This window comes from Pezoporus occidentalis, unplaced genomic scaffold (genome assembly GCF_034315485.1).
Source record: "Pezoporus occidentalis ecotype Australia unplaced genomic scaffold, CSIRO_AGI_Poc_V1 ctg21, whole genome shotgun sequence".
NCBI lineage: Eukaryota > Metazoa > Chordata > Aves > Psittaciformes > Psittacidae > Pezoporus > Pezoporus occidentalis.
Genome location: NW_026913964.1, coordinates 4967335 through 4989087, shown reverse-complemented (window position 1 = coordinate 4989087; position 21753 = coordinate 4967335). Strand labels below are relative to the sequence as shown.

The following is a 21753-nucleotide window of genomic DNA, read 5'->3' as shown; positions in this document are numbered from 1 at the left end:
GTTTACAATAAAGAAATTCAGAAAACTTGTATGTAACTGTTTTAAAAGAGCTTACAGAGAAGCTTTATGAACTGCTGGTCTTGACTGAGAACAGTAAAGAATTTTGGAAAGGGGCATGTAAATACATTGTATGAAGGGAAGTGTAGGCAGTTAATCTGGATGATTAGAGAGTACAATACTTGCCAACAGCCCTTACTGATGACACTTACTTACATTTAAATTTGGATGAAATTTTGGTTATGAAATAAAAAAGAGAAAACCAAAATGGCACATATCCAGTGGACTAAAATAAAGTTGTTGAATAGGTGTGCTTCTGATTAAATCCTACATGGTTATGTTCTCAGTACTATGCTATTGAATATTTTTGTCAATTAAGACATCTTTTAAACTAACATATACAATTTTTTTCAGATGATAAAAAATGAGGAACTAGCAATTGGTGAAGTCATGCCACATGTGCAAGATCTGCAGTGCCTTGTGTATTGTTAGAAAGTAGAGGTGTATTTAAGGGCTGGCAGGCTAAATTTATAAGCATAAACATGCTTATAAAATGGAAAATTATTCTTGCCTCTTGTAAAGAATGTGGAGGTCATGATAGTTGGTACATGGATGTTACACAGCCATAGTTCACTGAATGCTGAATGATGATGTGCTCAAGGGAACTAGAGTAGTTTTTAGAATTACAATCAAAAGAATCTTACTAGGAGGTAGAAAGTTATACTATCTCTCCATTTTTCTATGTATCTATGTATCTATCTATCTATCTATCTATCTATCTATCTATTTCCTCTGTGGCAATGCTGCTGAGATACAGGGTACTGTCATGGCATTCAAATTCATATTAATGTCAATAAAATTTAGATTGCTCCAGGAAGTGCTGTGAGAATAATGATTGGAGGAGGACACAGTCTGTTCAAACAAGGAAAGCTTCCTGCCTATAAGCTTCCAAAATGGGAACATTGATAATAGAAGTCCTTTTATTTTACACAGCAGAGCGCTGTCCTTCCTGTTACAATGGTATTTTTTACCTGAGATGGATTCCTTACGCCTTTCTGATCCCTGAGAATTACTTCCTACAGTTAGTTTTCTTCTTTGTATTAAGAAGAATTTGCATTGAAGAAGATTAAAGGTGTGTTTACCAACAGAAGTCCACAGCAGAAAATCATAGTGTTACCTTCTACTGTCTTCCTCAGTTGATCGCTTTACCAAAGCCAAAATCTGTTTGCAGAAGATGTGACAGCTTCTACACTCATTGAACATTGGCTAAGTATTGTTAAATCAAGAAAGGAAATGTTTTTCCATTCAAGTAATTCTGGAAAACAGAAGGTAGACAAGAAATAACTAAACATATCTGTTTATTCTAGAATGAAAATGTGTAACTTTAAGATTAACTTTTTAATCTGAGTTCTCAGTAATCAGAAGATAGAAGTAGCTAAGAGTAAAGGGAGGCAAGAAAAGAGGACAAAAATGTCTTAGAACCTTACAGAGGAAAAAATAGGGTTTCTATGGTTAGCCGTTAGCTGGTTTTGGTAATTTTTATGACATGCTGAAGGGAATAACAACTACAACATACTTCTGCTAGAATTTTAATGTAGATCCCTGTGCAACTTGCATATTATTTCTTTACAGTAAAAACTATCGCAGTGTTGGTTTGCTAATAATTTATCTTTATTACTTCATTGCAGTTTGTTTTTAAAGTGATGCTTTAAAAATTGATGTATTTCAAAGCTGATAGTCTAGTGCAGCAATTTTAACTTCTATTGATAACTAAGAAGAATATACTTCAAAAATAATACCAATATACTAGCATCAATTTTAGTAGTAGAATTGTCAAATAAACTTAAGTGCCTGAAAAGAATTATAACTAACATAAGATTTCTGTCCTAAGGACAGAATGTAATAATTTACAGGTCTGGTAAAAGTAAACCTAGTAAATCAGTACCAGCTGTACCAGCTCATGTCAGTGGTTTTTATACTGCAGGCAAGAAGCTGTGGCCAAAGATGTGATTAGTGAGCATATCACCTACAAGAAATTAATGTTATGATTATGCCTGGAGGAATCCAGAAGGCTGGATTCAGAAAAGTGAAGTGTCTTCAGTGTTGTGTGTTGATGGAAAACTGGTAACTCTGCATGAAAGACCTGTAAATAACTTAATAACTTAAATAACTTTTTTAAAAAGAGTGGCTGTCAGGGCAGGACTGTCACTTGTTTCCTTAAATTTCCTTTGCAAATTTGTGTAGGCTTCCTAGATCAGCTTTGTATTTTTGTATCTCTTCCTGTATGTATGGACAAGGCTATGCAGAGGTCTGCTGGAAGAACTCCTCAGAACTCTCACTGACTTTGGAGAGCTATTTATTCCAAATTTCTGCTTTCTTTTATTGTATAACATATCAGCCTATTAATTCTGCTACATAAATTTACTTACAGTGCTTTCCCCCTTTCACTGGGTACCACTGCACAGAGTCTGGCTCTGTCTTATTTGTACTTTCCTGTCACATATTTATATACATTTATGATTCCCCTTGAGACTTTTTTCTTGGACACATCTTACTTTGACACATGAATGCCAAGAAATTAAAAAAAAAAATAAAATCTGCTGCTCTTGAAGTGAATGTAAGTTTTGTGTTTCAATTCCAGCAGGCAGATTGATCGAACAATTGAGAGGATGTAAAATAGTTAATATTGTTATATCTCAAGATTCTGAACCTTTGCTATTTAGTGACAGCTATAAATATGTTCAGAGTTTTGACCTTATATGTCATATAAGATCATATACCTTCTCTTCTGTTTTGTCAATGACACTGGAGAACAAATACAGTGTTAATGGTGTGATTCTAAAAGACAGGTAAGCAGTAATACATACTTTTGGATCTGAAGGTGTTTTGGTTTACTGTGAGAAATACAACTCTAGGAAAAATTGCACTGCCAAGTTATGAAGAATGGATTTATGTTATTTTGATAAAGGAATTAGCATGTATCTCAGTAGCAAAGGAGTGAACATTATGTTTTTTTAAAATTAAATACAGGTATGTTCAAACACACGTTTCATCCTGCTCTTCTAATCAAAAGATCAGCACTTTCTATTTTACACTTTTTACAGTATGTTCCTCCGGACCTTTGCATCTGTAATTTTGTCCTTGAACAGTCCCTATCCGTCAGAGCCCTTCAAGAAATGCTGGCCAACACAGGGGATAATGCTAGTGATGGGGTAAGTAAATTGACATCAAAGAATATTAAATTTCTGAATATGGATTGTTGTTCTCATTTCTTTCTTATCGCCAGGGTTTTCCAGGAGACGGGCCTCATGTCATAGCAGATTCTTCATTTTTCTTGTTTTTCTGGGGCATTATTGCTCAACTACTGTAATCATATCAATTTCTCTTTAGTATTGAGGGGCAGGTGCAATTAGTCTTTTGAAATATTTACAAAAGTCAGAAACGTCATCTTCAGATATCATTTATTACTGTCAGTTCAGACCTAGGTGCTGAGAAAGGAGTAAGAGAATCATTGACGGAGTTTGGCTTTTATGAACATGAGGAGACTATAGGAGATGCTTTTTGTCTGAAACATAAATAATTGCCATAAATGCATTATTGTATTACAGTGCTATTTATTAATGGAGAAAGCAAAATAATTTTCTCATCATGTAAGTATTCTATCTCACTTCATTGAGCTAAGAGAGTATTTCAGGTATTTGGATTTAGTTTGATTTATCCTCACATGAAATTAACAGCTAGAAATTAAGTCCCGTCAATGAAATGAAGTGACACATTTAAATCTATTTTAGTTCATATATAAATATACAATATTTATCTTTGTAGTTGCGTAACCAAATTGTTTCAGTATAATTTCAAGTTATTTAATCTGTGGCAACAAGTAAGAACTGCTGGACAGAAATAATTATTTCAAAATTCTCTTCTTTGGGTTTCTTAATCTTTTACTATATTAGCACAAGCATAGTTACTGGAATGCTTACAATATAGTGTAATGTTGTAACTACACTTGCATTTCATATTGCTAATGTTTCAATTGAATCATTATTTCAAATCTAAGATATATTAAGAATGACTGAAAAAGGACTTCCACACTAGAGTGATCAGGATGCCGAAAGTCTTTATTCTACATCATATATTATTGACCAAATTACTTAAGAACTGTATTCTTCATAGAACTTCTGAGGTATTTGGCAAAAATGTGATGGTGTTATAAGTAAAAATTAAGCCTAATCAAAACCCAAGATGCGGATTTGCCTCTATTTTCAGTGGTCTGCATGAACAATGATAATTTTTCAGTGATTGGATGAACCTCATTGATGGTGGTGGAGGTGAGACAGACTTAACTCTCATCTATGCATTAATATTTCTGGAAGTTTTAGAAGTAACACTTGTTGCATCTGTGAATGGCTTTCCAGAGGTAATTTAGGTAAATTATCTAGTTCTATATCCTTAGGTAGAGCTTGTGTTTCTCTAAAAGGACATAAAATTGACCTATAATCCCCACTCCTATGGTCTTACTCTCAGTTGATTGCTGTTCTGTTATACTCATGTGTGTAAATTTTAGGAATTTAAAATGTGACATCACCTTTATTATTTTCTTCTATTCAGTGAACAACTGAAATCTGAAATAAAAAAAACAACAAGTACCACCACTTCTTAATTCATGGGGTGAAGTATTATTAGCAAATGAATAATAAGACTTTACAGTGTTTATTTGCTATGACAGATTCCATATTTGCTTTCTGGCACCATGAAAACCACAAAACTTGTATGAGCAAAAATCCTTTGCATTTCGCTGTCATTTAAAGTTAAATTACTTGTAGTCACATGTAGGTCTCTTAAACTTGATTTGCGCCTTGACTTTGTTGTGGGTAACCTGAGTGAATCAATGTTTACCGAACCTGTTAGATTTCTGCTGCCTGCTCAGATCAGCTTGCTGTTATTTTCCATGATGCTGGGCTTGAATTGATTTTCCAGCATAGTCCAAAAGCCTGGGTGGAAACTTACCTTGATTTCAGCTGAACTGAATTGAATTTTTGCAGTCTTCTAAACCAAATGTGATAAAACTCTATGGCTTTCCTTCTCTTATGAAATTAAATGGCAACTAATTATGGTGCATATAGTCTGCAGAGCTGGATAGTCTATCAGTTTTCATTTTTATTTTATGTAGAACCAGAAAATTACTCTTTTCTCTTGAGCTGAAGTTTGGTTTCTCTCTGGGATTCATACACTGTGCATTCTGTTTCAGTGTTTTCTTCCTTTTTGTAGTACAACCCTAGAAAATAATGTGTGGGAGGAGGGGAATTTTAGTAAATATCTTAGAAGGGAAAATGAGAAGGGTGTTTTATTTACTTGAGGCTAATTTTTTTAATGTCATATCCACCTATGCAGAAATGATACATTCAAAATGCATTATTATTTTTCTAAAGATAAAAAATTTTGTCTCAGTTTTTGATAATTTTTGCTCTTGAATTATAAGTTGCCAATCAGCCTGCAGTCTTTGTTACAGAGCAATTCACCACTTAAAAACACTCATAAATTTTATCTATTTGTAAATAAAAAGCATTAAAGCACTGCTTAAGCATTTGTTACAGAATAGTGAGTCTTGTTTCTTGCAGGAAATCCAAGTGTAACTCTAGCTATGACTGGCTATGAATGCTCCATTCGCAGCAGCATTCAAGGCAAGGTTGAACAGGGCCTTGAGCAACCTGGTCTAGTGGGAGGTGGCCCTGCCCATGGCTGGGGGATTGGAACTAGATGATCTTAAAGTCCTCTCCAACCCTAGTCATTCTATGATTATACGATTTTGTGATTGTTTGTTGTATGCTTTAGATAATAACAAAGGAAACAAATATTTTTTATAAACATTTTTGTTTTTCAAAAAGATAAATGTTAAGATGATCAAATATATCTCTTAACTTTTAAAATTTTCATTTAAAAGCAAGTTGCCAAAGCTTTATATCATCCCAAAAAGTAAGGCACTAATGATCTAAATTACTCTTTTTTGAAAAAATTAATGAATTGCTGCAAGCAGCCAGATGGAACTATGGCGTTTCTTACTATGGAGTGAAAGAACTTCTAGACTAAAACTCCTCATGACTTCATGCACATGTTAATGGCTCAAAGTTAGGATTTTTTTAATCTGAATTAAAAAAAAGGAACAGGTTGTAATTTAAAATTATTGTCAGAGTGAAACTTTAGTTTTATGCTTTCACAATTTTATAATGCTAAGTAATAATACTGCAGTACCTACCTTTCTCTATTAAAGAATATTCTTGTTTTTTCTCTTTGTAAGCTTGTTTCTGTTGTACATAATGCATGGAAATCATATCAGTTCAGTTAGGAGAGAGATACATATTTAGGACATGTAACAGTGTCGTGGTTTAAACCCTAGCCAGACAGCTTGTTCACTCACTCCCAGTGAAAGCAATCGAGGCCCCCCCTTCCCTCCCGGGGCTCTCCCCTTACCCGCTCCTGGAGGAATGGGGAGGAGGATCAAAAGAGTGCAACTCCCATGGGTTGAGACAAGAGCAGTCCAGCAACCAATGTGCAACACAAATCACCACCGCTACCACCAACGACAACAATGATAAGAGAAAATAACAAGGGAAGAGAATACAATACCACCTGCCGAAAACGCATCCGACCCAGAAGCCCATGTCCTTCCGGGTAACTCCCAGTTACCCCCCACCCCAGGCATGATGTGCTGTGGTATGGAATACCTCTTTGGCTAGCCTGGATCAGGCGTCCCGTCTCTGCTTCCTCCTGGCTTCCCCTCCTCCCTTGCAGAGCATGAGCCTCACGAAGTCCTTGGTCAGGGTAAACATCACTTAGCAACAACCGAAAATATCGGTATCACCAGCACTGTTCCCAGGCTGGAAGTCAAAACACAGCACTGCACCAGCTACCAAGAAGGAGAAAAATGACTGCTACTGCGGAACCCAGGACATTATCCACCCCTTGTTCCATACCATTCATGTCATGCTCAGATCCCACATTTTCAATATACCATCGCTCTCCCACATATATACATCCATATACACAGAGACCAAGAGAAAGAGATCATTTTCTTAGTGCATGGACCAATCCCTACGATGCTGCCGAGTCCATTTGGTCCATGATGTCAGGTTCCATCTCTTGTAACAATCTTTCAGGGCAGGAAAGGCTGTGTGCAGTATTGGATCGCTGCCTGCTGATGCTGATCGTTCCTTAACTGCAGAACTCATCCGGTTCTATCAAAGTTCATTCTCTGTTGGGATGATGGTTGGAGGAAAGTCAGGGCTAGTCCCTGGTGACCTGGAGACATCTAGTTGATGGGCTATAAGAGTATTACACGGCAGGCAACAGCATACAATTGAGTTCACGGGCTGTTTTCCCCTAAACTCAAATCCCCTTGAGGTATACATCGGACTTCCCCATCTTCCCGCATTACCCACCAAGTATATCCAGGTCCCTGAGCAAAAGCAATCCCACGAGTGGGTTTGCCTTTACCTGAAGCAGGAATAACCCAGACTGTCTTCCCCAGCAAATTCTTTATATGCACCACGGGAACTTTGTCTCCCTCTACAATATGTAAAAGTTCTGACTGGGCTGGGCCAGGACTAAAATTCACTGCTACTGCTAAACCCAGGGCAAACAGCAAGATATGTAAACCATATTCATATAGAAGTGTGTGTATGCACTCATAGGGGGAGCATTGCTACTGTGTGGTTTATGCTTATTTAATTCTCTAAGTTAGGTGTAGTTCCACAGGCTAAAATAACGAGACAGATTTTGTATTTAATCTATGTATAGTGGCCATAAGTTTACAAGAGTAGTTTAGGATAAACTACAGACCGTGTCTTAAAACACCCTAAGATATATAGATTGTGAATGCTGTTTGCATAGTACACTTGGTGGAATAAAGTAATTTCTAATGAGAAATCATCTTTCTTGTTGAGAGAATGTCGTGGTTTAAGCCCAGCCGGCAACTCAGAACCATGCCGCCGCTCGCTCACTCCCTCCCTTCTTCTTCCCCTGCTTCTGGAGGGATGGGAGGGAGAATTGAAAGAATGTAACAACTCCCACGGGTTGAGGCAAGAACAGTTTAGTAACTAAGGTGTAACACAAACCACTGCTGCTACCATGAGTAATACTAATGAGAAGAGAAATAACAAGGGAAGAGAAAATACAACTGCTCACCACCCGCTGACCAATACCCAGCCTGACCCAAGCAGTGATCTAGCCCTGCCAGGTAACTGCCCCCAGTTTATATAGTGGGCATGACGTGCTGTGGTATAGAACACCTCTTTGGCTAGTTTGGGTCAGGTGTCCTGTCTCTGCTTCCTCTTGCCTTCCCCTCCTCCCTGGCAGAGCATGAGACTCAGAATGTCTTTGGTCAGAGTAAACATTGCTGAGCAACAACTAAAAACATCAGTGTTATCAGCGCTGTTCCCAGGCTGAAAGTCAAAAACATAGCACTAAGACTGAGAAAAATGACTGCTACTGATGAACCCAGGACAGAGAATTATTGCAGATTCATACACTGAACTCATCTGGTAAGACAAGGTGACCTCACTGGTTGATGAGGGAAAAGCTGTAGGCATTGTCTATTTGGACCTTAGAAAAATGTTTTACAGTGTCTCCCAGAGTGTTGTCCTAGAGAAACTGGCTGCTTGTGGCCTGGAGAAATTGATTCTTCACTGGGATAAAAACTGGCTGCATGGTAGTGACCAAAGAGTGGTGGTAAATGGTGTCACATCTAGTTGCGACTGGTCACTAGTGGTGTCCCTCAGGGCTCAGTACTGGGGCCAGTCTTGATTAATATATTTTTGATGATCTGGATGAGAAGGTTGAGTGCAACCTCAGTAAATTTGCAGACAACACCAAATTGGATGGGAGTGCTGATCTGCTTGAGGGTAGGAAGGCTCTGCAGAGGGAGCTGGACAGACTGGATCGATGGACTGAGGTCAACTGTATGAGGTTCAACAAGGCAAATTGCCAGATCGTGCAGTTGCTCCACAACAGCCCCATGCAATGCCACAGGCTTGGGGAAAAGTGGCTGGAAAGCTGCTCGGTGGAAAGGACCCTGGAGAGGCTGATTGATGGCCAGCTGAACATGAGCCAACTTGTGCCCAGGCAGTCAAGGTGGCCAACAGCATCCCACCCTCTATCAGAAATACTCAAATACTATGTTCAGTTCTGGGCCCCTCGTTACAAGAGAGATACTGAGTTGCTGGAGCGGGCCCAGAGAAGGACAACAAAGCTGGTGAAGGGCTTAAAGCACAAGTCTTATGAGGAACGTCTGGAGAAGAGAAGGCCCAGTGGGGACCTTATTGCTTTCTACAACTACCTGAAAGGAAGGTGGAGTGGGGAGGTGGCTGGTCTCCCAAATAACAAGTGATAGGACAAGAGTCAATAGACTCAAGCTGTGTCAGGGGAAGTTTAGGTTTGGTAGTTGGAAATATTTCTTCACCAAAAGGTTAGTCAGGCATTGGTTCTACCAGTCTATCATTCCATTGGATTGCTTTCCATATTAAACTTAGTTTGGAAGAGTTCTGCTGTTTCAGATTTTTCTAGAGGAAGAATGTAGCTTATTAGATTTGGGGGGTTTGTTGTTTTTGGGGTTTGTTACTTTGTTGTTGTTGTTGTTTTGTGGTGTTTTTTTTTTGTTTGTTTTTTTTTTTAATGAGTCAGCCTTAAAAATACTGGTGATTCACTTAAAAGCTTTCAGTAAAAAAAATAGCATGAGGTGCTTTATTGCTTGCTCTCAGTATGCCTATATTTGTTACATATTGAATACATGTAATTTTCTTCTGGCAACCTGTTTGTAATTACAGTTGATTTTGCTGTTAAGGTTTTCCTTGTTGATTAAAAAAGCGTTGTAATTTATGAAAGAAGTATTGTATACTCTGTTACATAATGTTTTTCTGGTTTTCTTCGCCAAGCAGGGGTAAGTTCCTGCAGGATATATTATTAAACAATTTTTTAATGGATGACATATTTTGGAGTAGCTTTTGTATTTTTTTTTTATTTATTGTTTCTAATAAGCCTTTTACAAGCTTGGGAGTGCTGCATCCCAGCTATAAGGAAGTGCAGCAGAAGGGCCAGAAGACCTCCTTGGATGGATAAGGAACTGCTGAGGAAAATTCAAATGAAAAAAGAGGCCTATAATAAGTGGAAGCAAGGACAGGTGGCCTGGGAAGAATACAGGGATGTTGTCCGGGAAGCTAGGGACCAGGTTAGGAAAGCTAAGGCCCATTTGGAATTAAAGTTGGCTAGGGATGTTAAGGACAACAGGAAGGGATTCTATAGGTACGTAGTGAATAAAAGACAGTAGGGACAACGTAGGCTCCATCCAGAAGCTACCAGAAGAACTGGCTACCCTGGATTTGGAGAAAGCTGAGGTTCTTAATGACTTCTTTGCCTCGGTCTTCACTGGCAAATGCTCTGACCACACCACCCAAATCTTGGAAGGCAGATGCAGGGACTGTGAGAATGAAGACCTTGCGCCCACTGTGGGAAAGGATCTGGTTCAAGACCATCTTAAAACCCTGAATGTACACAAGTCCATGGGACCTGATGAAATCCATCCGTGGGTCCTGAAGGAGCTGGCGAATGAAGTTGCTAAGCCACTGGCCATCATATTTGAGAAATTGTGGCAGTCAGGTGAAGTTTGACGACTGGAAAAAGGGAAATATAACCCCCATTTTCAAGAAGGGGAAATGGATGACCCGGGGAATTACAGACCAGTCATCTCACCTCCGTGCCTGGCAAAATCTGCGAGCAGACTCTCCTGGAAGGTATGCTAAGGCACATGAAAAACAACAAGGTGCTTGGTGACAGCCAGCATGGCTTCACTAAGGGGAAATCCTGCCTGACCAATTTGGTGGCCCTCTATGATGAGAATACGGAACTGATGGATGGGTAGAGCAGTTGATGTCATCTACCTGGACTTGTGCAAAGCTTTTGACACTGTCCCACACGACATCCTTGTCTCTAAATTGGAGAGACATCAATTTGATAGGTGGACCACTCGGTGGATAAGGAACTGGCTGGATGGCCGCACACAAAGAGTTGTGGTCAATGGCTCAGTGTCCAGCTGGAGACCAGTAACGAGTAGTGTCCCTCAGGGATTGGTGTTGGGACCGGTCTTGTTTAACATCTTTGTCGCTGACACGGACAGTGGGATTGAGTGCGCCCTCAGCAAGTTTGCCGATGACACCAAGCTGTGTGGTTCGGTTGATACCCTGGAGGGAAGGAATGCCATCCAGAGGGACCTCGACACGCTTGTGAGGTGGGCTGATGCCAACCTCATGAGGTTTAACCATGACAAGTGCAAGGTCCTACACCAGGGTCGGAGCAATCCCAGGCACAGCTACAGGTTGGGCAGAGAAGAGATTCAGAGCAGCCTTGTGAAGAAGGACTTGGGGATGCTGGTTGATGAGAAACTTAACATGAGCCGGCTTCAGTGTGCGCTCACAGCCCAGAAAGCCAATCATATCCTGGGCTGCATCAAAAGGAGTGTGACCAGCAGGTCGAAGGAGGAGATCCTGCCCCTCTACTCTGCTCTTGTGAGACCTCACCTGGAGTATTGTGTGCAGTTCCGGTGTCCTCAACATAAAAAGGACATGGAACTGTTGGAACAAGTCCAGAGGAGGGCCACAAGGATGATCAGGGGACTGGAGCACCTCCTGTATGAAGATAGGCTAAGAAAGTTGGGGCTGTTGAGCCTGGAGAAGAGAAGGCTGCGTAGAGACCTCATAGCAGCCTTCCAGTATCTGAAGGGGCACTATAGGGATGCTGGGAGTGGACTGTTCCTTAGGGACAGTACTGGTAGGACAAGGGGTAATGGGTTAAAACTAAAACAGCGGAAGTTTAGATTGGATATAAGGAAGAAATTCTTTACTGTAAGAGTGGTGAATCACTGGAATAGGTTGCCCAGGGAAGTTGTGAATGATCCATCCCTGGTGGTGTTTAAGGCCAGGTTGGACAGAGCCTTGGGTGACATGGTTTAGTGTGAGGTGTCCCTGCCCATGGCAGGGGGGTTGGAACTAGATGACCTTAAGGTCCTTTCCAACCCTAACTGTTCTATGATTCTATGATGATATCTAAAAGTATGCTGTGTTCTCTGAATAACCAACAATAGCTCTCTTATATTTGTCTCCAATTTTTTCCAATAACCTAATGCATTATCTATGCAGGTCCAAAATTGTTATCTAGGTTTAGAGGTTTTTTAGTTTTCTTCTGGGTGTACTGCGAAATTTTACTTGATTATGTGGATCATATTGTGAAGGAGAGTACACATAGTATCCATATAATTCTGAGAAATTTCTCAATAAAATTTACTGTGTATGACATGAAGTTCCAGGATAACCAGGTCCCAAATCCCTAATTTTTAATGTGTTTGCTATTACCTAGGAAAATAGGATATTTATTCTATTGTGGGTGTAATAAAAGACCTCTGCTGAATTGCTTTTAGACTTTTATTCTTTGTTTTGACAAATAGCATTTCATTTTTAATCTTTTGATTATGATTAAGCATTCTATATGTTGAGCTACAGAATGTGGTAGCTTCCTCAGCTTGATATCTTCTAAATTGTACTTCTGTAGAACACAAGTTGTACGTAGCATATAAACCTATTGACCTAATTGGTAGTTTAACTGATGTGTTGTTCATAGATTGCAAAATCATTTACCTATACATGTGTAACCATTATCTGAGTTCCTCGAACTGCACTTTAGTTATCTTGGTCCCTTTCACATGAATCCAAGGAAAAGAACTGACCTTAAAGGCAATCCCCTATAGCAATATATAACACACTAGAGAGACGATCCTTGTTCTAAAATTATATTTTGGAGAATCAGCTTTCATATTCAACAATTGTCTAAATATACCTGAAACAGTAAGACCATAAAGAAAATGCTCTTTTAAATGAAGAAAAAGCTCTGTGTGAAAAGAGTTTCAAGCTATAACATCAGAAGTTAGACATTCTTAAATCAGTGATTTCTGACTTATTATTGGGATTCTGATGTTAGACCTTTTCTTCTTACTCAAGACATACAAGGTGCAAATGTTATGATCAGGACTGAGAGAAAAAAAATAAGTATAAGGTTGCCTAACATAGTTTAATTAATGCCAACATTAACCATGATATCCATAAATCTGCAAGATTTGGAGATCACATTCCTAAAAAAGTGCTTCATGTATAATCTGGAGGAAAAAAAAAAAAGAATAATAAAAAATCTTAGTTTCAGTGGAAAGTACCACAATAAATCAAGGATTTAATTTCTTGGTCATATTGTTCATTTAAGTTTGAATGGTCTTGTTATTTATAAATAACTAGGAAGCAAGATAGTAGATGCAGAAAAAAGCTGAGAGGAGCAGACTTGAAAAGGTGTAAAGCTTGTTGTCTGTTGTTCCATAGGTAACATTCTTGTTAAGATTCTTTCCTTTGAATTTATTTTCTTCTGGTCACCAAAAGCAGCTGAAATGATGGTGTCAAATTCTCTAAAGGAAGCATATGGAAAATCTAGTTTTGCCTCTCCCTGATCTAGTCATAAATTTCCATATCAAAACTAATATCTGTGCTTGGTTGAAATTATGGATGGTGTTGCTCTAATTAATCTGGCAAATGCTTAAGATAACATTAATCCTAGCAAGAACGTATCCTTCATATGTGCTTGAACTATTCTGGACAATGGGTGCATTTTTCCTCTTTCAGATTTCAATTTGTGTATGTATGTATATTTATTTTGCTACTTTTCTTTTTTTAATGCCTCTGAGAAGTTTATAAGAAAGGTAAGTAGTATCTTTATTTGAAACTTTTTTTTTTGTTTGTTTTTTTAATGCTGTGGTTTTACTCATAATAAAAAGTAGGTCACAATAAGAGTCTTTGACCAAATATTTGTTCCCTTGGCAGATATTTGGCTAATGCTGTAGCTACTTCATAATTATGTTTTTTGCCCAGCGCATCCATTTCATAATTTGCTTGGTTATTTGCAATTATTACTTGAACTGTGGTAGTTCCCTGTGCTATTACATAATTGTGATCATAGTCCACACAGTTCAGTGTTCTGACATTCTCTGTCATGTTCTGTAGGCAGCTCAAGGGGCTGGACACAGAACCCTGCTGTATGGCCATGCTATACTACTTCGACATTCGTTTAGTGAAATGGTAAGTGAATGAGCACTTGCAGAGAATAACATGAAATTCAAATAAACATATTTTTATCTAAGTCAAAAATACATAAATTTGGAAGAAAGTTGTTTCTAAGTTCTCTTCTGCACTAGATAAGAAAATAGGTTATTGTGTTTCAGCACAATGGAAGTGGCCCATATATTTTAAATTCAGATTCTTCAATCCATTTCACTCAGAAATGTAGCTGAAAAGCTCCTTTACCCAAGGATTATTTCTGTGTCATTAAAGAATCCATTTTAATGATAATTCCATTAGCTATCACAAATGAATTCATTGTGTTGTGTTATTTTTTTCCATCATATTTTGTAAGTTGATTCTTTTAACATCCCATAGTTCCCAGAGACTATGCCCACAAACATGCTATCTTCAGGCTACTTTTATATAAATTTTGTTTCACTACATTGTACAACTGGAAATTTTTTACTGTTGTGGGCCTTTGACTTACTAGGGCCCATGTAATTATACCTAAGTGAAGTTGTCATGAAGAAAATATATTACAATAATTCTGTAATAAGTTGTTTGCCTGTTCCTCTCTGCTGAACTATGTGAAACTTTGGAAAGTAGAAGCTAAACTTCACAGAGGAATACTGCTGAAGAGGAAAAGTGTTTTGATGTTTTCAAGTAAGGAAGAGCTTATATACATGAAGCTTCATGCTTAATTAATTTTAAAAAATTGAGCACAGGCTGATTGTAAGATAGAGCCATGTGACTCCATGCGAATGTATTGATTTAGCATGTGCTTTTGTGGATACTGATGGGGTTTTGTTTTCAATAATTTTACTGTTTTGCAGTATTTGACATGTTTAACATCATCAAGATCCCAGACAGATAAACTTGCATTTGATGTGGGACTGCGAGAAAATGCAGCAGGTATGGCAAGTTATTTTTAACAGAAAACGTGTCACACATTTCTTGTTTTAGAAGAGGTGTTGAAGTTGGTGACACTGTAAGCTTATGAATGTTATGTTTGTGTTCATTAGAGAAAGTGATGACTGTCAATACTGATGACTTTTGATAATTTAACAGGGGAAGTTCAGGTTAGAGATAAGGAAAAAGTTCTTTACTGTGTGGGTGGTGAGGCACTGGAATGGGTTGCCCAAGAAAGCTGTGAATGCTTCATCCCTGTTGGTGTTCAAGGCTGGGTTGGACAGAGCCTTGGGCGACAAGGCAACATGGTTTAGTGTGAGGTGTCCCTGCCCATGGGAGGGGGGTTGGAACTAGATGGTCTTAAGGTCCTTTCCAACCCTAACTATTTTATGATTCTATGATTCTACTGACTTTGTGTAAGAATATGAGAGTCCCTTTGAGTTACCACAACTGCAATGATACTGGTGATAATGGTCAACGTAAAAAAATGCAATTGAATAAATTCAATGTGTTTGTTTTCTGATGTGTGTGGTTCAGCACTTTCAATATAATTAGAGTACAGAAAAGCCATATATAGGTGCATTCAGCATATATATGTAACCGAACAGCAAAAGAAGTATGCAACTTAAAATGCAGGAAACCAGAAAAAATGTAATCAACACATTGCTAAAAAAGCTGAAGAAAAATAGAAGCATAAAGTGGAGCAAAATTATAATGAGTCAGAGTGGAAGAGATATGTTACAAACAAGAAATGATGAGAAGGTTTTAAAATCTAATTAGTAGATTTCCAGGAGCACTGCCAGTAGCAGTGCTTCTGACAGAAATATAGTAAAAATGATTGTGCTTCCATGAAATCCCATATAAATTATGAGATGCCACTGGGAGCTATGTTAAATGAATTTAAAAGCAACCTGGCCACAAAGAGCACAAATAGGTTTACATGATGCTGTATATACGTAGTGTCAATGGTTACTGAAAGCAATGGGTGCTCATCAGAAAGTGACAAGTTACCCTGTAGTACCCAGGCCTAGACATGTACCTTGAAGGGAAAATCTAAGTGCCTGTATAGAGATTGCACTGTATACAAACTTCCAATAAAGAAATGCCAGTTGTATTAATATAAACTTGTCCTTTCAATTGCAATTCATTATTTTGAAAAGAAATTAAAATCAAAATAGACCAATGGATGATGAAAGGGTATTGCTAATGTAGGTGTCAAAATGTTTGTGGACCATGATTTTTGAAACTTTTCAGGTGGCTTTGACTATATATGACCTTCTGTTATGAATGAGTGAAATTTGTCTTTCAGTTATTTGTAGCCATAGAATATTATATTATATATGTCTCAGGCAGATCTTAGCAGCTTGTTACTTGATTATATCTTTAGTTGTTGCCTTAGATGGAGACTATTTTCTTTAGGCACGTTGCTAAACAGAATGTATGTGTTCTATTTCTCTGTTCGGTGAAATCTGTCTATATAATTCTATAGGGTTTTTTCAGAGTTATTGTGCATGTGTTCAGAGGTTTTGTAATGAATATCTGTAGTTGTCTCATAGTGGTATTTGCTTAACTGTACATATACAAAAAAAACACCTTGTACACATAGGTAAGATATAAAAAGCAACACACGAAAGGAATACTTAATTCTGGTTCTGTACAGGGGATTTTGGTAATTACTGCATGCTTGTAAACTGAACACCATACAGTCACTTCCCCTTGCCCTACTTACCCCACCATGAAACTGTCCTATTGAATCAATTTCAGCTGAAGGAAGTATTCTTCACCTAACAGGTGTTGAGTGAAAAGCCACTAGATATTTAAAATTACTTTCTTTTAAAGATTTAGCACTTCATACTTAAGGGATGTAAAATTTATTTATTGTCTTCTTTATAATTAGCTTCATAACCTTCAAATTTTAAGAAGGTATTACATGAAATTTTTTAGTTGATCAAACAGATTTTTGTCTTATGCTACCAATTTTACTTGTTTCATTTTCTCCCACTGCATTGCCCAGTGAGAAAGCTGTATTTAACTTCAGGGTCTTAACTAAACCCTGAAGCGTGTGAAATTGTGGAATGAATTAGGTAATCTTCTCAGACTTGGTGTGTGCATGGGTGTGTGTGCAAAGTAATCTGGAATATTAAAGTTAATGTGTAAGAAATGTTCTGTGATTATCACCCTTAGGTTTATCTATCCTGTAGTTATAAGGTCTGTAGTGCTAATGGAACTGCTCCCAAAACTGGTATTTGTAGTATAGTAATACTGTAAAGTTACGGAGTATTTATTTCAAAATTCTATATTCTACAGCATAAATGTAGCTTAGAGTGGAAATGATACAGAAGATGGTGAATTAAATATGAACATTAAGCAAAAGAAGAGATACAAGGTGATAATTAAGACTGAGGTAACTGTCAGCAATTAGCTGGCAGTGAGATCCTGGAAGTGAGGGCAGTTCCGAGCAATGTTTTGTAAGTGGTTAGTTGCTTTAAAAAAAAACATGCAAAGAGAAATATTAGCTTCAATGATGGCAAAGAGTGGTTGACAATGTTTCAAGGAAAGAAAAGAAAAAGTAATGGATTGAAAAGAGGAATGAGGTGGTACTAGAAGGTGAATGTCTTATAAAACAATTCTTTATTGCAGTATTTCAATGTCGCATAAAGATAGCCTTAAGCTGTCTGAGAGTTGTCTGTTTTGTATATACTCAATAAGTGTCTCTGTTCTTTAGGTGAGGCATGCTGGTGGACAATACACCCTGCTTCTAAACAAAGGTCAGAAGGAGAAAAAGTTCGAATAGGTGATGATCTTATCTTGGTCAGTGTGTCCTCGGAAAGATACCTGGTAGGTTTGCTTGTTTAGCAAGTGGACACATGGTGGGAAAACAAAAAGTGCTATGAGGAGTTGGGGAAAATGGTTGGGATTCCTATGAATGATTTTTTTTTTTTTCTCATGTGGGGAATAATGCCCAGTTGTAATGAGCTTTTTTAAAATTATTATTTATTTATTTATTTTACCTCAGGGAAAGGTTTCCCCCTTCCCCAAAACAAGACTATTTCCATGCCTTTACCCCAAGGCGTACTTCAGCATTTTCTGTTTTGGGAAGTTTTTCCTTTTGTAACTGTGGAAGATTTCTAAGATGCAGCTGGAGTCTGCTGGTTAGATTTAGAAGAGTTAATTTTAAGAGCGAGTGACTACTCTTTTTAAAGAATATTAGTATATTTACTTGATCATATATTTGTATTTTGTTGAGAAATCAATATGCAAAATATTTTTAAGTTAATAAATTTCACTGTTTCTTGTTACTGTTGCCTTGTTTCAGCATCTCTCCATATCAAATGGAGGTATTCAGGTGGATGCCTCCTTTATGCAGACGCTATGGAATGTACATCCTACATGCTCAGGAAGCAGTATTACAGAAGGTTTGTCATTTTGCTTATTTAGAAATGTATTTACTTTAGATTACTTTGTATTGCTTTTCATAAAGAGACATAATTAAAAAAAAAAAACCAAACAGAAAACAAAAAAAAGACAAACCAAGCCAGAAAAAAAACAAACAAAACACAAACAACCAATCAAAAAAACCAACACCACAACAAAAAAAAAACAACCTTAAAACTAAAATACCCTTAAAATATCAAACCAGAGAGTTTAATGCAAATAAAGAAAATAAGCACAGGAGAATAATGAAAGGGAAAATGAGGAAATACAGCTACATCAGCCAAGTTAACTGTAGAAAAGATAAATAAGTGCTGCAACTTTAGAATAGGAAAGGATAAAAAGCTGCATGAGAGATTAGGAGGGGGAGTGCAGCTGTGGCGTTGTGACCCTGCTTGGGCCAGGTATCCACCAAAGCCATTCTGTCACTCTCCTCTTCAGCTGGTCAGGGGAGAGAAAATGTAACAAAAGGCAAAAGGCTCATGTGTTGAGGTAGGGATAGGGAGAACATTCACCAGTTACCATCACGAGTAAAACAGACTTGACTTGGAGAAATTAGCTTAATTTGTTACCAGTCATATCTGACTAGGATAACAAGAAATAAAACCAAATCTTAAAATACCTTCACCCCAGCCCTCCCTTCTTCCAGGGCTTAACTTTACGCATGCGTTGTCTATCTCCTCCCTGTCAGTGCCTCAGGGGGATGGGGAATGGGAGTTATGGTCAGTTCACGGCACATTGTCTTTGCTGCTCCTTTCTCCTGAGGGGGAGAACTCCTCACGCTCTTCCATTGCTTCAGCATAGGTCTCTTCCGTCAGGTGCAGTCCTTCAGGAACAGGCTGCTCCAGTGTGGGTCTCCTGCAGGGTCACAAGTCCTGCAGCAAACCTGCTCCAGTGTGGGCTCCATTCTCCGTGAGGCCACAGGTCCTGCTAGGAGCCTGCTCCAGAGCAGGCTTCCCACAGACTCACAGCCTTATTTGGGCATCTCCCTGCTTTGGCATGGGGTCCTCCATGGACTTCAGGAGGAGATCTGCTCCACTGTGGACCTCCATGGCTGCAGGGGCACAGCCTGCCTCACCATGGTCTGCACCACAGGCTGCAAGGGAATATCTGTTCCAGTGCCTGGAGAACCTTCTCCTCTCCTTCACCGACCTTGGTGTCTGCAGAGCTGTTGCTCTCAAACATTCTCATTCCTCTCTTTGGCTGCTGATCCACAGCAGATTATTTCCTGTTCTTAAGTATGTTATCCTAGAGGCGCTTCCACCATCGCCACTTCCACCAGTGGCAGTTCTGTCTTGGAGCCAGCCAGCATTGGCTCTGTTGGACATCGGGGAAGCTTCTAGCAACTTCTCATAGAAGCCACACCAGTAGCCCCCTCCTTTCCTTCCCTCCCCCTGCAATCAAAACTTTGTCACACAAACCCTACACAGCAACAGATGACTTTGTTGTGTTCAGTTTAATTTTGGAGAGTAGGAGCTGCACAATAACTAAAGCCAAAAAAATGTAGATTTTGTATAGTGTTAACAGTCACTAGGCTTATGTGAGCTGTGGTTGGGTCCTTTTAACCCCAGGTGGTTTAAATCAGCATCCCACAGTATGTCTGTTCACTGGCCCATAAAAAACATTGTCTCAAAGTGTTTGTAGGTTTTCATTTTAAAAGCATATGAGATATGGATTTTCCTTGTTATACTTTCTGATTGCTTCTGCAAGAAGCGTGTTATGCTGGAGCTCTATATTTATAAATGGCTATCTGGTCCCCTGCCAGCATGCATTGTAAATAGAGTAGAGGTTAACTCTGGAAAAGTCCTTCTGTTCTCAGGTTTCACAGGCAAAAAAAAAAAACAAAAAACAAGCAAATGGAAAATATAGTATAGTAAAATCTATAGTAAATAATCTGATAGTGAAATTAAAATTTTTAACAGGTGGCAAGCATAATGAGCTATGCAGAGATTATGGAAGATCAGTGGTATATGTTAGATTTCTGTAACAGGAAGGATTTGGCAGCTAAATGTTATGATTACGAAATCACACAGTGGTTGAGGTTGGAAGGGGCCTGCTCAAGCAGTGCCACCAAGAGCAAATTGTCCAGGGCTATGTCCAAGTAGCTTTTGAACACCTCTAAGGAGGGAGACTCCACAACCTCTCTGGGCAACCTGTGCCAGTTGCCAAGCACCCTTGATAAAGTGGTTCCTGTTGTTCAGATAGACCCTACTGTTTTTCATTTTGTATCCATGACCTCTGGGCCTGTCACTGGGTACCACTGAAGAGAGTCTGGCTCTCTTCTCTCTACAGGTCAAACAGTCCCAGTTCTCTAAGCCTTTCCTCATGTATGAGATCCCCAAGTCTCTTAATCATCATAGTGGTCCTTTGCTGTACTTGCAGCTCCTGTACTGTGTAGCTCAGAATCAGAAATATGATTCAAAATTTCATAATAATAACTGAAAAAAAAAAAAAGGATAGAGTAGGGTAAGCCGAGAATTAGGTCTTCTGTGTCAGTTTTTTCCCAAGGCTTAGTAGCCTATCTCAGGTTGCATGGACAGATTGAGAAAGTGGGATTTCCTGTCTAAAATTGGACTGGAAATTGGACAGCATACTTTTTTGTGATGTGTCAAGTACCTGTGATGGAAGAGTAAGATCAGAAATGTTTTTGTGTTTGTTTTTTTTTAACATTCTTTCATTGCTTTGACCTTTGTATGACTCACCAACAGGATAATTGCCAGTTACTGTTTCCCTAATTTACTAATTTATATTGAATCAGGCGTACAGTATGAAGGGTTTCCTTCTACCCTTTCTCCTTTATGTGTGTTTGTTCTTTTAAAAGGCATCAATTTCACTTACAAGGTCAGAACGGTTTGGACTGAGAGGCTGATGAATCATTCTCCTCCTACACCATTTTTTTCTTTTCTTTTCTTTTCCTTTTTTCTCTGATGCTAAGTGCCTGGTTTTGACCTGTAGTCTTTGTGTTAAATGGATTGGAAAGTTTGCTTCCATTAAACTTAATCTTCAGAACTGCTAAGTGGTTATTTGTCCTCTGTCTCCTACTGCCATGCAGTTTAAGTTTTGACACGAATGACGAATGTCAAAACAAACCGATGAGCTCATCAAATTATTTTGTATTGAGAACATTTAAATTGTATTAAGGGGGAGGAAATGGTAGTACACATTTGATTTAACTTTTACCTAAAGCATTCAGTTTTCGAAACAGTAATTGTTGCAGAAGTTGCAGGAGTTTTTATTTTCTTATTCTGTTCCAGAATCCTGATTTTAAAATGTTGAA

At 38.3% G+C, this 21753-nt stretch overlaps 1 protein-coding gene across 1 annotated transcript in view; it reads left to right on the top strand.

Annotated features, from left to right (window-relative positions):
* RYR3 (ryanodine receptor 3) overlaps positions 1-21753 on the top strand; it is a 225138-nt gene that overhangs the window by 47620 nt on the left and 155765 nt on the right. The window contains exons 3-7 of the mRNA XM_062619313.1: positions 3102-3209; positions 14079-14153; positions 14969-15047; positions 17770-17882; positions 18361-18460. Coding sequence (XP_062475297.1) covers positions 3102-3209; positions 14079-14153; positions 14969-15047; positions 17770-17882; positions 18361-18460 — 475 coding nt within the window. The remainder of the gene's footprint in view (positions 1-3101; positions 3210-14078; positions 14154-14968; positions 15048-17769; positions 17883-18360; positions 18461-21753) is intronic.